At 42.4% G+C, this 17,029-nt stretch overlaps 1 protein-coding gene across 1 annotated transcript in view; it reads left to right on the top strand.

Annotated features, from left to right (window-relative positions):
* The window catches only part of DOC2B (double C2 domain beta), a 1,203,985-nt gene that overhangs the window by 1,001,108 nt on the left and 185,848 nt on the right, over positions 1 to 17,029 (top strand). Inside the window, exon 6 of the mRNA XM_073574406.1 lies at positions 14,832 to 14,989. Coding sequence (XP_073430507.1) covers positions 14,832 to 14,989 — 158 coding nt within the window. The remainder of the gene's footprint in view (positions 1 to 14,831; positions 14,990 to 17,029) is intronic.

Genomic DNA, 17,029 nt, shown 5'->3' with positions numbered 1-17,029 from the left:
AGTCCGGAGTTTATCTTCTGCTGTCTTCACTCCGGACTGGTCATGCAGGGGTTAATCTCCTCAGCCTCATTCTGGAGCTAGCTGGGCTATTTCAATCCCTCACAGCCTGCTGACCAGTGTTAGTGATAGCTCAAGCTTGCAGTTTAGAGCCGCTGACCCTTGTACCCTGGTGATCCTCCTGCCTTGGACTGATATTCACGTGTATGACCCGGACTGATTTCTGACCCCGTCTCTTGGTATTCCTTTCTGCTGTTACATTCCCTCTCTGGCATCTGACTCCCTGGCTTGTACCCCGACCACGTATTTCGTCTCACGTTTTGGACCCTGTGCTCATGCTCTGGCTTTCTGACTCTCGGCTTTGGTATTTTGACTACGTGTATTGCTGCTCCTTCTGGTACGTCTGCTCCTGTTAGTTTCTGACTCGGTTCGTCTGACTATTCTCTCTCGTTACCTGTGGCACCTGTGCTGTTGCTCAGGGTTGCTGCTCTTAGTGTATAACCTCTCTTCCCTCACCAGCTCCCCCTGGTGGAGGTTTCACTACATTATCACTAACCTCACATTTAAACGGGATTTTGCTTTTTTTTTTCTCTGGCCATGGATCTGCTGCATAACTTGGCAGATCAAGTGTCCAGTTTGACACAAATGGCGCAGGACTTTTCTGTGAATCATCAGTCCCTTGTCATGTCTCAGACCCACTTACAGAAAGAACTGACTGAGACTATTAAGACCATGCAGGGAAACACCTCTCATATTGTTTGTCCACCAGGTGACTCTGTAGATGTTATTTTGCACTCTCCTGAACCCTCAGTTAAACTTCCTGACACATTTTCTGGCGAAAAAGATAAATTTCATATATTCAAGGAGAGTTGTAAATTATGGTTTTCTGACTCGGTTCGTCTGACTATTCTCTCTCGTTACCTGTGGCACCTTTGCTGTTGCTCAGGGTTGCTGCTCTTAGTGTATAACCTCTCTTCCCTCACCAGCTCCCCCTGGTGGAGGTTTCACTACAGCGATCATGTTTGATCGCAGTGTGCCAGAGGTTAACATCTCGGGGGCGGTCCGTGACCGCCCCTGACACATAGTGCTGGGTGTGAAAAATGAGGATGAATGAACTCATGGAGATCAACATTCAACACTGCGGAGACACCATCACATGTTTCTCAACGCAGTGATTCTAGAGCAATGCCCCCATCCCTTATGGGAAATATGTAAAAACATGCAAAACACAAGCCGCGGAGACACCATCACATGTTTCTCAACGCAAGCAATGACTAGCCAGGTCTTTCCCCGGGAAGGAACAACCATGGGAAGGGCAGTCTCCAATGAAGGAAACCACCTATGCCAAAACATGGTATCCATCCACAGACAGCTGTTTCGGGGTATTGCCCCTCATCAGTGTGGAGTAGGCGCAATGCCTAGTAGAAGACTGTGAAAAATGAGGATGAATGAACTCACAGAGATCAACATCCAACACTGCGGAGACACCATCACATGTTTCTCAACGCAGTGATTCTAGTGTGATAATCAGATGACATCCGACCGCGATCAGCGTACTATCCCGTCCATGGGCATAGAGGCCCGGGTCCCATGGACGGGATAGTACGTCAGATGTCAGAAAGGGGTTAAAAACAATAACTGAATTGCTGGGTTTTGTTCATTCTGTGTCTGAAAAAGCTAAATAAAAAGCAATCAAAAACTATTATGTAACCCAAAATGGTATAAAAAAAAAATCTGCAACTCGTGCAGCAAACAATAAGCCCTTGTACAGCTCTGTTCGCCAAAAATTAAAAAATTTACAGCTTTAAGAATATGATGACAGAAAAGCAACTTTATATAAAAAAGCATTTTTACTGTGTGATAGCAGCAAAACATAAAAAAATGATATACATCTGGTTTTGCATTAATCACACCGACCCGCAGAATAAATCCGCCTTATCACTTATACTGCCCGGTGAACCAAGTAAAAATAAAAATAAGAACTATTCTTGCACTGCTGTCTATTTGTGCCTTCTACTTCCCAAAAATCCAAATAAGGTTCTGCTCACATTTCTCCTGCGTTCTCGACTGAGTGCTTACGTTGGAGTTTCCTTGTAAGTTCAGACAAAACTCTGGAGGGAACCACTCACTTATGAGACAGATGAAGTCACTTTGGACTGTTCTCTGTTCCGGTGGTATCCCATCATTTTAGACATCTTTTCAGCGCACAAGTGTGGGCAACCACAGATCATTGCATGCCTAAAATGATGGATACCATTGGAGCAGAGGCCAAATGGACTCCAAAGTGTCTCCATCTGCCTCATTACGGTGGGGGTTTCATTTTTGTGAGATTTAAAAGGAAACCCCAACATGAGTGTGCTCAGCATAGAGCACAAAAATGTGATCTAGTCTTATCCTGGAAGCGATTGAAAAATGTTATGTACCCCAAAATGTTACCAATTAAAACCCTAATTTATGCCACACTAAACCAGCCCCCACTCAGGTCTGTCGTCTGTCAATGGAACTATAGGGAGTTCCCACATTAGTGCTAGAACAAAGACTTTGGAAAAGCAACATGGCTCCTGCCCCCTCAAATAAAATCCAGTTAATACTGTGCTCCCAGATCCAAATGCCTAAACCACAGTAAGCGGCCACATGTTTGGCATTATTGTAATGTGGAGCGCTCACTCAATTTACGGGTGCAAATTGCCAGAAGCATAAGTTGGGCACAAAATATGGGTGGCACTACAATATATGGGCGCTCTACACTGTATTGGGAAATAGTATGTGGGTTCTAGACTGGCAGATTTGTAATTCTCCAGAAAAATGGCATAGCATGGATGTTACAAAATAGTCACTACAGCCATAGATGAATTCATTGAGAGGTGCAGTTTCTACTATGGGGGCACTTTTAGGGGTTTTCTGCTGTACTGGCACCTTCAGGGCTCCACAAATGTTGCCCATAAACTATTTTAGCAAAATATGTGCTCCAAAAGCCAAACAGCACTCATTCTCAGCCCTTACATGTGGCTAAACAGTAATTTCTGACAACATATAGGGCAGCACTGCAATTGGGAGCAATTGCGCAATAAACTGTGGGGTCTAGTTTCACCTATTAACCCTTGTGTACTTGACAAATTTGCAGTAAATACAAAAATAACATTTTTAACACTAAAATGGCATATTTCCATGTCTCAACTTTATATGGGTTGAAAATACTCACTACACCCCTAGATGAATCCCTTGAGGGGTCTAGTTTCCAAAATAGGGTCGCTTAAGGGGGTTTCTGCTGTTTTTACATGTCAGGGGCTCTTCAAATGCGACATGGCATTCACAATCTATCCCAGGCAAATAGCGCTTTTTGCTTTCCTAGCCCAGCCAAGTACCCAAGCAGAAGTTTTTGACCACGTATGAGGTATAGTCATGTTCCGTACAAAATGCGCAACAAATTATGGGGTCCGTTTTCTCCTATTATCCATTGTGAAAATTGCAAATTTGGGGTTAAAACGTTTTCATGAAAAAAATGAAAAGTTTCAATATAACGACCTTGTTATCAAATTCTGTGTGGTACCTGTAGGTTCAAAATGCTCACTATACCCCTGGATAAAAATCCATGAGGGGGGTAGTTTCCAAAATGGGGTCACTTGTGGGGGGTTCACTGTTTAGGCATATCAGGGTCTCCAAACGTGACATGACGTCCGCTCTAGACATGACTCCCCTCACTTCAAGTCACTTCAAAAGTGATGAGGTCCCTAAAAAATGGTTTTGCAAATTTTGTTGGAAAAATGAGAAATTGCTGATCAACTTTTAACCTTGAAACTTTGTAACAACAAAATATATGTTTAAAAAATAATGTAGATGTAAAGAAGCCATATGGGAAATGTTATTTATTAACTATTTTGTGTAATATAGCTTTCTTATTTAAGGGCACAAGAATTAAAAGTTTGAAAATTGCAAAATTTTTGCTAAATTTCTGATATTTTCACAGATAAACACAAATCATATCGAATAAATGTTACCACTAATATGAACTATGATTTGGCATGAAAAAACAATCTCAGAATCAGTGTGACTTGCTGATGTCAGATGGGGAACTGAATTAATTGGCTGTGAACTCCCAGGACCTGTCTGATGGCACCATGAGCAGGAGAACTTTCTCACGCTCACGGTGCCATCAGATAGGTAATAGGAGTTCACAGGGAAATGCTCAGGACACGCTGCTCAGTGTTTCTGCTCGATGACAGGCTGTATACTTGTATCATACCATATGACTATGGGGTTAGTAATGTAGTAATGGGGGTGCCTTATTGATGCCTCTCCATTATTAACCTCTGGGCTTGATGTCACCTGACAATACAAAGGTGACATCAACTCCCTCAACTATCACCCCACTTGCCACCGCTCCAGGGCAAGTAGGAAGAGCGAGGTTAAGTGCCATCGGCTTTCCCTCTGCTGGTTAAGAAAATTACTTGGGAGCCCGCGCCATTTTTTTTCAGAACATAAGATTTTATTAATTAAATACATGTACAGTAAGCTGCATGTGCTCTGTATTAATTGTATATGTCATTGACATCTATATATCTACCTATTCTCTGTGTATTTACTGTATGTAATCCATCTATTCTATCCTGTCGGCTCCTGCTGTGATTTATCTCTATGCAGCTTTTTATCTATCTATCTAAGTAATATATATCACCACAAAATTCAAGATAAAAAGCGGACGGCACCGCTGTTACCGTGTGACTTCAAATGATGTGCGGCATGCAGAAGCTCAGCAGCTGGGAATCTCGGGTGCCAGACCTGGAAACAGTCAATCCTGGGAATCCATGCAAAGAAAAGAGGTCGCACTCATCGAGATGGACGTTTCACTGATTTATTGACATTTCATGAACATGTCAAGTCGGGGGAGTGACATAAGGAGTGCAAAAAAGGCTGACAACGGCCGTTTCGCGCTGCTTGAGCGCTTCAACGGGTCCGCTGTCAGCCTTTTTTGCACTCCTTATGTCACTCCCCCGACTTGACAAAAAAGAATTAACATGCTGCCGAAAATAAACTGCAGCAAATCTGCAGGGAATTTTCCGCAGCATTTGCACAGCTGATTTGGTTTTCCATAGGTTTACATGGTACTGTAAACCGCATGGAAGCTGCAGCGGATCCGCAGGACCAAAACCGCTGCGGATCTGCAGCAAAAACCGCAACGTGTGCACACACCCTAAAGGTTCACAAAGTCAAGAGAAGGTAGTCATCTGCACCAATGGCCAAATTTTTTTTCAGTTTGATACATGGCTGGACAAAGTTCGGTCTGAGCATAAACCAAACCCTCGACAACAGACGTTAACCCTGTTAGGTGAAGGTGATCCATTCATGATATTTAATAACCACCCTGAGCCAGCTCTTAACCCACTTACACATATTTTCCCCTATCCCCATTGTTCTCATTTTATGTATCAACCATTTGTGTGGCACCGTATCAAAAGCTTATGAAAAGTCCATGTATACCACGTCCACTGCATTTCCTTGGTCCAGTCCGGAACTTACCTCTTCATAAAAGCTTATCAGATTAGTCTGACAGGAACAGTCCCTCGTAAACCCATGTTGATATTGGGTCATGAGGTTATTCTTCTTCAGATACTCCAGTATAGTATCTCTTAGAATACCCTCCAGGATTTTACCCACCGTAGAGGTCAAGCTCACTGGCCTATAATTTCCAAGTTCAGTTTTTGTCCCCTTTTTGAATATTGGCACCACATTTGCTATACGCCAGTCCTGTGGTACAGACCCTGTTATTATGGAATCTTTAAAAATTAAAAATAATGGTGTACCTATGACTGTACTTATTTCATGCAGTACTCATTGATGTATCCCATCCGGGCCCGGGGATCTATCAATTTTAGTGATTTTTAGATGCCGCCGTACTTCCTGCTGGGTTAAGCAGGTCACATTTAATGGAGAATTTTTTTATCACTGATCATGTTATCAGTCATGAGATTTGCTTGTGTAAATACTGTTGAAAAAAGTCATTTAGCATATTGGCTTTTTCCTCATCCACCATTGCACCCAGACTATTTTAAGGGGACAGACACTATCATTTTTTAGTTTCTTACTATTTATGTAGTTAATTTATGTAATATTTTGGGATTATTTTTACTTTCTCTGGCAGTGAGTCTCTCTGTCTCAATCTTTGCTGCCTTGATTTGATTTTTACAGACTTTATTTAATCTTCTGTATTTATTTAATGCCTCATCACTACCTACATGCTTCAATTCTCTAAATGCTTTCTTTTTGTCACTTATTGCGCCCCTACAGCTCTATTTAGCCATAGTGGTTTCCTCCTATTTCTAGTATGTTTATTCCCATACAGTATATATTGTGCACATGTCCTATTCAGGATGCTAATAAACATCTCCCATTTTCTTTATGTATTTTTATGTCTCAGGATATCGTCCCAGTTCATTGCACCAAGATTATCTCTCATCCGTTGGAAATTTGCTTTCCTGAAGTTTAGTGTCCTTGTAACCCCTCTACTACACATCTTATTAAAGGATACATGAAAACGTATTATCTTGTGATCACTATTACCCAAGTGACCCTCAACCCTTATGTTTGATATGCGGTCTGGCCTGTTGGTTAATATTAGGTCTAGCAGTGCCCCCCTCTTGTTGGGTCCTGAACCAGTTGTGAAAGGTAATTGTCTCTCATAGTTGTCAAAAACCTATTACCTTTGCTGGAACTGCAGGTTTCGGTTCCCCAATGTATTTTAGGGTAGTTGAAGTCCCCCATAATAATGACTTCTCCTTGAGTCACCGCTTCATCTATTTGCTTTACGATGACATTCTCAGTTGCTTCCATTATTTTTGTAGACTTAAGGCCCTGTCACACACAGCGATCTCCCTAGCGAGATCGCTGATTTTGTGACGCCACAGCAATCTCACCAGTGAGATCGCTGTGTGTGACGGGGACCAGCGACCGGCCCCCCTGCTGGTTATCGCTGATCGTCCTCGATCGTCCTGGGCCGTTTTTCGATCGCTGGTCTCCCGCTGGCCAGCACGCATCAATGCATGTGTCAGCGAGAGACCAGCGATCAGCGACGCTGGACGCTGGTTTCTAATGTAAACATTGGGTATCCAGGAGCCGCGACTCCTGGATACCAGCTGTTTACCTTGGAAACGGGCGTACACGCTGGTTAGCAAGGTAAACAGCAGGTATCCAGGAGTCACGCAGCTCTTAGATACCCGATGTTTACATTAGAAACCAACGTCCAGCGTCACTGGTCCTAATCACTGGTCCTAATCGCTGGAGGGGCTGTCTTCTGACAGCTCACCAGCGATCAGCCCAACGATGTCCCAGCGATCTCATCATGTCAGATCGTTGGTGGGATCGCTGGGACATCGTATGTGTAAAGGGGGCTTTATAACAAACCCCTATCAGTAATTTATTATTTTATCCCACTCCCCTTATCGCTACCCACAGGGACTCTATATTTTCATTAGATTTACATATATGATCACACAGGATGGGTTTTTAGGATGATCTTACATATAAACACACACACACACACCCCACTCACTTATTCATACGGTCATCTCTGAACAGACTATAGCCCTGTAAATTAACAGCCCAGTCATAGCTCTCATCCAACCATGTCTCAGATATTCCCACCATGTCATAATTATATTCCAACAAAATTAATTCTAACTCCTCCATTTTGTTGGCGAGGCTTCTGGAATAAGTATACATGCACTTTATGTAACTCTCTGTACCTCTATTCTTTCTTAAATTATTAACTGTTCTAACCCCACCCTCCATGCCACCCCCATCCCCAATTTCATTATTTGTGCCCAGGCCTCTATCTGCACTGTCTTCCCCTCCTATAAAATGAATACCGTCCCCCAGTTCCTAGTTTAAACACTCCTGCAACCTTCTAGCCATTTTCTCCCCAAGCACAGCTACACCTTCCCCACTGAGATGCAGTCCGTCCCTAGCATAGAACCTATAGCCAACCAAGAAGTCGGCTCAGTTCTCCAGGAACCAAACCCCTCCTTCCTACACCAATTCTTGAGCCACTTATTAACCTCTCTAATGTCCTGTTGCCTCTCTGGCGTGGCACGTGGTACAGGAAATATTTCCGAAAACACCACCTTGGAGGTCCTTGCTTTAAGCTTGCAGCCTAATTCCCTGAAATCATCTTTAAGGACCTTTCACCTACCTCGAACTTTGTCATTTGTGCCAATGTGCACCATGACCGCTAGGTCTTCACCAGCCCCTCCCAGTAATCTGTCAACCTGATCAGCGATGTGTCGGACTCGAGCGCCAGGTAGGCAGCACACCGTTCGACAATCCCTGTCTTTGTGACAGATTGCCCTATCTGTTCCCCTAATAATTGAGTCCCCCACTACCAGTACCTGTCTGGCCTGCCCTGCTCTCCTATTTCCCCCCTTACTGGAGCAGACACTCCTCTGGCTTTCAGAGGACATGTGCTGCTGCAGCAGTGCTACCCCTGCACTGACACTCCCCTCATCTGCCAACTTAACAAACTTATTGGGGTGTTCCAGATCAGGACTAGCCTCCCTGGAGCTCTTCCCTCTACCCCTCCTTCTATCACCCAGCTTGCTGCTTCACTGTCCTGCAACTCCAACCTGGCATCCCCCATCATCTATCCCATGGAGCGTCTGCTCAGTGAGCAGAAGACTCTTTTCCATATTGTCTATGGATCTCAGTGTTGCCAGCTGCGCATTCAGATCCAGTATCTGGGCTTCCAAATGCACAATGTGCTCACATCTCGCACAGCAGTATGCACCCTCGACCGGCTGTTCAAGGATTTCATACATGCGGCAAGACGTACACTGGATGGCATTGGCAATAGTGGAGCACATTCCTAATGAGGATTGCACCAGTAAAAAAATGAAATAATTTAAGTACTACATGCATGAACTGGCTCAAGCGCGATCAACATGTGTTAATCTAGGAATGTCACTGTACTAAAATGTAGACTAGCGGGCATCACCAACCACTGTCCACCTCACTAACAACATCTTCTGATTCTTCCTCCTTTCTCACTGTGACAAGTGTTGTCACACAGGTCTCTGGCCAAAGAACCTCCATTTGTTTATCCCCTACAGTTGGGGTGAATGAGAGCCTGTCAGCTGATATGGAGTTGGATATGCCTGCTGTTTTTGACTGATCTTACATACCAAGCACAACCCATCTTTCTCAATCCACTGTAACATCTCCGCCTTTACCGTTACCGTCTTTGTGTATCTCAGAGTTTGAAAGTTGTGAGAGGCCATGAGAATTGGCTAGAGATAGAAGCTGGGATGCAGTTGGGGAAGTGGGGTTGTTGAAGTCTCCCATGATAATGGTTGTCAATTCTGAGGATATGAAGTGTGGCAGCAACACATGAAAGTGGTGAATTAAGTGGGTGAGCCTGGGGGCCGGTATATGATAGCTGCTCTGAGGAAGAGGGGATAGAAAACCCTGATGACGTGAACCTCAAAAGAAGAATGGAGTCCAATTGGCCTGTATTTATTTATTGTGTTAAAAACAGGATTGTTGTTGGCAGCGAGGAGTGTAGGGTTACCATGGAGTTAGCAGTGATCATATGGCAGGATATACACATATTCCAGGTGTTCTAATCTGGACCTGGATAAGCCGTACGCTCACTATTACTTTTCTGAGAACTAATGATTGTGAACAGCCTGCGGCCTCCTTGGATGATTCGTCGCCCAATCGTGTCATTGTCTGGATGATATGGGGCCAGCTGAAAGCTATTCACTACAAAGATCACAGCGCTAGTTTCTGTATTACTCATGGCCTGTGATCTCTGTGATTATTGCATGGCCACTCCAATCTGTTGGCAACAGAAATGCAGCTTTTCAGCCTTGTGGATACAGTCAATTTCCGAAAACTGATGGCCGTTGCAGTCCCCCAGTACCAGTTGCCCTGTCACCATTAGTTCTGTAAGAAAGATGTGCCTGCACTACAGCAACAAGTCGCAGACAACATCACCTGTTCCCTGAAAAATTCTATGTCTGCCAGGGTGCATTTCAACGATGACACCTGGATGAGGAAGTATGGACAGGGGATTTACATCTCGATGACTGGGCACTGGGTGACTCTAGTGGCAGTGGGGGCAGTCGGGGAAGGTGCTGCTCCACAAGTCTTGCAATCCCCATGGCTTGCAGGGCGCTTGAGGATGGAGAAATAAACCACTACACACCATAAGATGGATAGCCAAGCTACTAGACAACAGGTTCTATCATTATCATCCTTCATCTGTAAATAGCAGACCAAAATTAAACAAATTTTGGACACTCCACCAGAATGTGTATCCGAGAAGAGACTTGGAGTACAAGATGCAGGGTGTAATATAAAAAGAACAATTTTATTATTGATCACATAACATAGTAATATATAGTACACTAAATACACAGGAGGTTAGAGGCAATGGCGCACAGTGTCAATGGACTACACATCCACAAAAATAGTGACAGGCATGGGAATCAACACGCAAATAACAATTGGGGCAAACAACAAATGGTGTTTACATATGGGTAACAAAATATAGGCTACAAGTACATTAATCCCATATCAAAAAAGCCAAATATGAGTAGCAAAAGCTCACCAGCACATATATTAATTGGTATGTCATGATAATTGAAAAGGGGGTAACAATCCTAACAAGAGTAGTTAGAACTTTCCATTATAAACCAACCCATCAAAAAGTTATATGAAAGAACAAGGCATACAAAGTCATAGAGAGAATATTTTCCATAATAACCTGTATGTGGATATGCAGAAACGGCAGAAAAATGTAAGGACAGTGACACGGATAGTTGACTCAAACACAGTGGAGGACTGCTGGTATCAGAGGCCTACTGCTACAGGCAACAAACATGAAGGAGACTCAACGCAGAATCTACACATTTTCAAAAAATTATTTGCGCACACCAATAAAGTGACATTAATTTCACCACAGTAGAAATAGTCTAATAGGGACCAACAGGTCTTCCACTACACCCAACCCAGCAGATGGACACCCAACCAGGAGTGTTCACATTTAAAAAATTAGTGGCAGACACCACCAAAGTGTCAGCAATTTTATCACAGTAGAAATATTATAATAGTGACCCTAAGGCAGACCACTACACCAACCCAGCAGATGCACACCCAAGCAGGACTTTCTCATGGCGTAAAAGATGGCTGTGAGAAATTGGATGCCAAAAATGCACATAATCTAGAAGATATGCTCAAAACAATTTCAAACTGAGATCTACCCTTCTGTATCATGTTATTAACATAAAAAAATATTTTTAGTGTGGATGAGACCGGTATATTCTAGAAGATTGTCCGTGGCCTTGGAACGCCCTCTTTCCTACAGTTGCTGCTAGTAAGGTGCAGGTTTGCGGCAGAAATATGGCTGACGTGTCGTTACATGAACTGATCAGGAAAAGGGCCATGGCGATGGGGATGGGATCGGACAACAGGATCAATAACAGGGTGGCTATGGGAGGTAGGAGCTCCAGGATCCAACCTACAACGATTACTCATTTACCCAACACCAATTACCAGAGAGCGTTTGATGCTCGTCACAAGATAGGAGTAACAGTTGCGCATCTCAAGCAAGGCATAAAAGATGGCCATGAGAAATTGGATGCCAAAGATGTACATAATCTAGAAGATAGGCTCAAAACAATTTCAAACTCAGATCTCGACTACTGTATCACGTTTGTAAAAAAATTAAATGAATTTTAATGTGCAACAGCTCTGCACACAGAACAATTTCAACGCCACTAAATAAAAAGGTTGGATATAGCGGGCTGTATCACGTTTATCAACAGAAAAAAAAATATTTTAATGTGGTGAGGTCTGCAGACAGCTTCATATCACTGCCACAAAATGACAAATTGGGATACGGAGGGGTGTATCACATTCAGCAACAGAAAAAATTATAATTTTTTTTAAGGAAAAAAGGAGATTGACGGCACTACAGGAATAAAGAAAAAAATATATTTAACTGTTGCAAATTAAGCCATATTAAAATCAAGTTTATGACGCGTTTCGAGTGCCTGGTGTGAACTCTTAGTCAATTTTTTTAATGCACGTTAGGTCTGCAGACAGGTTCATAACACCACAGCGTTAAATGACAAGGTGGGATACAGCAGGGTGTTTCACATTTAGCTAGTCAAAAAGTAAGATTTAGAACACTAAACTCGTGCGTGGAGCACAATAGAAGCAGTGCACAACACATTTGTGGGACAAGTGCCCTGCTGGCTTTGTCTGTGTACTTCACTAATGGCAAAAAAGAAAATGCTGGAAGGTAAATTTAAAAGCCACACTGGACACTAGCTAGTTACACTATATGACTGATATACAACCACCGAGCTAACTGGCTAAAATCTTGCTGCTAACAGTGCCAGCGTCAGGAGCAGCCTCTCTGTGCTGTTACAATGTCAAAATGGCGCTAAAACAAGATGTCCGCTATTTATATTGGGAGGTCATATGTTCGGTAGGAATTTGTGGAATAACTCAGCGCTGCCGCAAGGATAAATTCCAAGAATATGCCTTCCTTAGGACGGCCACATATCATATGCAATATGATATGTGGCAATCCTGAAGAAGGGGGCATAGGAACCCCGAAATGCGTTGAATAAACCACTTTGAATCCTTGGCATATTCTTGGAATTTATCCTTGCTACAGCGCAGAGTTATTCCACAAATTCCTACTGAACATATGACAGTATTAGGTCGTGTATCAACCTGTGGATCTGCAGCAGCCGACATGCTCGTATACCATCTTCACCAGGTGAGCAATTTTCTTGGTGTAACTACGCTGTGTAACGTGGATAAAACCCTATTGCACTTTTTTGGCTGCCTTCTCTTTTCGCAATAATTTATATTGAGAGGGACATGTGATTTCAGCAGCCAATGACACAACCCATTATGTCAGGACATTGTGGATGTTTCCTGTGCCCTGAATGGCTAGACGCAATGTGCACATATAAAGTTAGGAGAACAAACTGCAAACCCCCTCCCCTCACCAAACACATACCAAAAGCTCATGATACACCATCATTATCATTGCTAAAGTGCTGAAAATACTTTTGTGGCAACACAAATATTTTCTCGCACTTTTTTACCTGGGCCAAGGAGAAAAAGAATTGGACTGTTGCTGATTGGTCCAAGGTGTTGTTTTCAAATTAATGTAAATTTTGCATTTCATTTGGAAATCAGGGCTCTAGAGTCTGGAGGAACAGTGTAGACGCACACAATCCAAGCTGCTTGAGGTCTAGTGTGAAGTTTCCACAGTCAGTGATGGTTTGGGGAGCCATGTCATCTGCTGGTGCAGGTCCACTGTGTTTTATCAAGACGAAAGTCAGCACAGCCATCTACCAGGAAATTTTAGAGCGCTTCATGCTTCCTTCTTCCGACAAGCTTTTTGGAGATGGAAATTTTATTCTCCAGCAGGACTTGGCACCTGTCCACTCTGCCAGAAGTACCAATACCTGGTTTACAAACAACAGTATCACTGTGCTTGATTGGCCAGTAAACTCGCCCCTGACCTTAACCCCATACAGTATCTATGGGGTAGTATCAAGAAGAAGATGAGAGACACCAGACCCAACAATTCAGACAAGCTAAAGGCTGCTATCAAAGCAACCTGGGCTTACCACAGGCTGATCGCCTTCATGCCACGCTGCGTTGATGCAGTAATTGATGCAAAAGGAGCCCCGACCAAGTATTGAGTGCATTTACTTAATATATATTTCAGTAGGCCAACATTTCGGATTATAAAATCATTTTTCAAGCTGGTGTTATAAATTATTCTAATTTACTGTGATAATGACTTTTGAGTTTTCATTGGCTATAAGCTATAATCAACATTAACAGAAATAAACACTTGAAATAGATCACTCTATATGCAATGACTCTATATAATAGGAGGTTTAGTTTTTGAATTGAAGAACTGAAATACCGTAAATTAACTTTTTGATTATATTCTAATTTTGTGAGAATCACCTGTATATATGCCATCCTGGGGGAGCTGGACTACCTGTACATCTTGTGTAAGTGCAGCCTCATGCTACCAGTAGTGAGAAGGACCAAATCGCAAAACCAGAAATGAAATAAGAAGTACCGTTATGTGAAAAACATATTTCATATGTTATTTTTATTATATTTTTAGTTTCCATTGAATTATGTACAAAAAATGTGGCTTTAAATGAAAACACACTTATCGGAAAAGTAGCAACAGAGTTATATTCCCTAGAAGTGTTCATCTCTTGCCCCTGCATTTGTTACAGAAGTCTTTATTTATTGCTTCCGCTGTTTTTAATCATGAAGTGATGCACCATCTCTCCTATAAATGTTCTGTTTTCCCAGTAATCTGTACAAATTGACTAACATATGGGCTTTTGTGCTCAAAAACTTTGTATTTTTATATTTTTACAGTTAGCCAATAAAGATATAATTTTTATATTTTGTATTACTTTTGTTATTTTGCAGTACTGCTCATTTATTCTGTGGCATTTTGCCATCATTTTGTATCATGGTTCCTGTTTTTATTGCTCTGTGTGCATTAGATACAATGGTCTGAATCAATTAAACTAATTTCTGTTGATGCAATTTTCCTCTAACTTACAGTAATCGACACTAATTATTATTTTGTTCAAAACAAACAAAAGCATAACAGTAATAATGTGAACAGCAGAAATCAGCCGCCTGCTAAATACATGTCAGGACCTTTAGTACTCTTGGTAGATACAAGGAATCTCTCCTTGGATGTTATTTTCTGTATTGTGGCAACTGTGCATGAACTCATTTCTACTGTCATTAACATTTTGCGTTTCCACCCACAGATAGATAAAACGGAAGATAAATCTTTGGAGGAACGTGGGCGAATCCTTATATCCTTAAAATACAGCTCCCAAAAGTCAGGGCTTCTGGTAGGAATTATAAGATGTGCACATCTAGCAGCAATGGATGCAAATGGTTACTCTGATCCTTATGTGAAAACGTAAGTTTGGTACTTGTTTATTATCACTAATGTCAGACTCCTGTAAAGATGCCGGTGCATATTAATGACAGTGTTGAGATTGCTATATGTCGATTATGTTTATGAAATAATTCCTATTTACCGGTGAGTTATCAGCAGTCACTGAATGGATTACAAAGACAGCTACAACTTTGCATAAATTTATAAACAGTGCCTCAGATGCAAATATGTACAGAGTCTAACAGTGAAGATTCAAAATGTGCTCTTCTTTAAAGTACCAGTCTGGATTTTTTTTTTATAGGTATCAAGAATGTAATATAAAATAATTACCGGTTGCCGACTTCTACTGTTTTTGACGCCACTTTAGTCCATCTACACCATCTTGTAGCTATAACTCTTAGGTTATGTGCACACGAAGTGTTTTTTTGCGCTTTCACAGCAGTTTTTTACTCGAAAAATCGCCGCGAAAACGCAAAAAAAAGCATCCCATGCAATCCTATGGGATTCTGCAATGCTGTGTTAATGCTGTGGATTTTTGCGCTGCGGAATCGCATAGCGGAAAAATCCACAGCATGCTCATTCTTTTTGCGGAAATGCGGGGATTCCGCACCCATAGGATTGCATTGAAACTCTCATTTTACGCATGTGGCTATGCCCACCATGCGTGAAGTGAGCGCTTCATATGCGGATGGTACCCAGGGTCTGGAGGAGAGGAGAGGAGACTCTCCTCCAGGCCCTGGGTACCATAATCCTGTAAAAAATAGAATAAAAATAAAAAATATTGTTATTCTCACCTTCCGACGGCCCCCGGACTCTTTCCCGCCTCTCACCACGCTCCTGGCATCTTCCGGTCCCAGTAATGCTTTGCGCAAATGACCGCGATGACGTCGTGCTCTCGCGAGTGTAACGTCATCACAGGTCCTTCGCGCAAAGCATTACTGGGTTCGGAAGATGCCGGGAGCGTGGTGAGAGGCGGGAAAGAGTACGGGGGCCGTCGGAAGGTGAGAATAACAATATTTTTTATTTTTTTTATTATTTTTTACATCTTATCTTTTACTACTGATGCTGTATAGGCAGCCTCAATAGTAAAAAGTTGGTCAAACTCGTCAAACACTATGTTTGACGAGTGTGACTAACCTGTCAATCAGTTTTCCAAGCGATGCTACAGATTGCTTGGAAAACGCTAGCATTCTGCAAGCTAATTATGCTTGCAAAATGCTAGTTTTTTGCGCGAATTCCGCATGCGGATTTCCCGTGAATTTCCCGTTGCAGGAAGCTGTGGAATTGCTGTGGAAATTTCCGCGGCAATTCCACACATGTGCACATAGCTTTACTGTATGGAGGTCACTGTTAAAAAACACTTGAGTGATCCAGCCAGTCACAGCTCTACCATGTTACTGCAGCTCTAAAGTGATGTCTGTTTCAGGGGTGGGGCTGGTCTCTGGGTTATCTCCTTACAATGCGCACTGACAGTGCACTCTGTTGCCGGCTCATCACTTCTAATTAGAGCTGGTGAGGGAGTGCAATGTCACTGTGCACTGTGAAGAATATTGCACAGTAACAAGGGAGCTCGAATTGAGCATATGTCGGAATTAACAACCAACGCATGTTCAGTACAACAGAGACTAGCTTACCCCTGAAACAGATGTCACTGATGACACTTCTTTTCAGGGTGAGGACAGAGGCCGTGGCAGTAACCGCAGCCTCTGCCCCTGATGATGTTCCATTTCAGTATCCTAGCATGCACTGGGATTCTTAAGTAAATTGTCATCAAAGTGGAAATAGGTAAAAAAAAAACAGATTAGAGAGCGAAGGGTAGGGACTTTTAATTAAACACTACTAGAAAATCTATTGTATTATTAAAATAAATAGAGGGACATTTTGGATGAAAATCAATATTCACATCGGACTACCCCTTGAAGGATGGACACATCTGTTTCATAGCTCTGTCTGCTAATGGTACCTGTGTGCCATCACAGTTCCAGACTGTTATCTACTGGAATAAAATTTTAAAAAAAATCAAGGAGTAAAGATTGTGTAAACGCAAAGAATTTATACAAA

The sequence above is a fragment of the Dendrobates tinctorius genome, unplaced genomic scaffold (genome assembly GCF_039654945.1).
Source record: "Dendrobates tinctorius isolate UK_male_01 unplaced genomic scaffold, ASM3965494v1 ptg000007l, whole genome shotgun sequence".
Lineage (NCBI taxonomy): Eukaryota > Metazoa > Chordata > Amphibia > Anura > Dendrobatidae > Dendrobates > Dendrobates tinctorius.
This window is presented reverse-complemented; position numbering and strand designations above follow the sequence as displayed.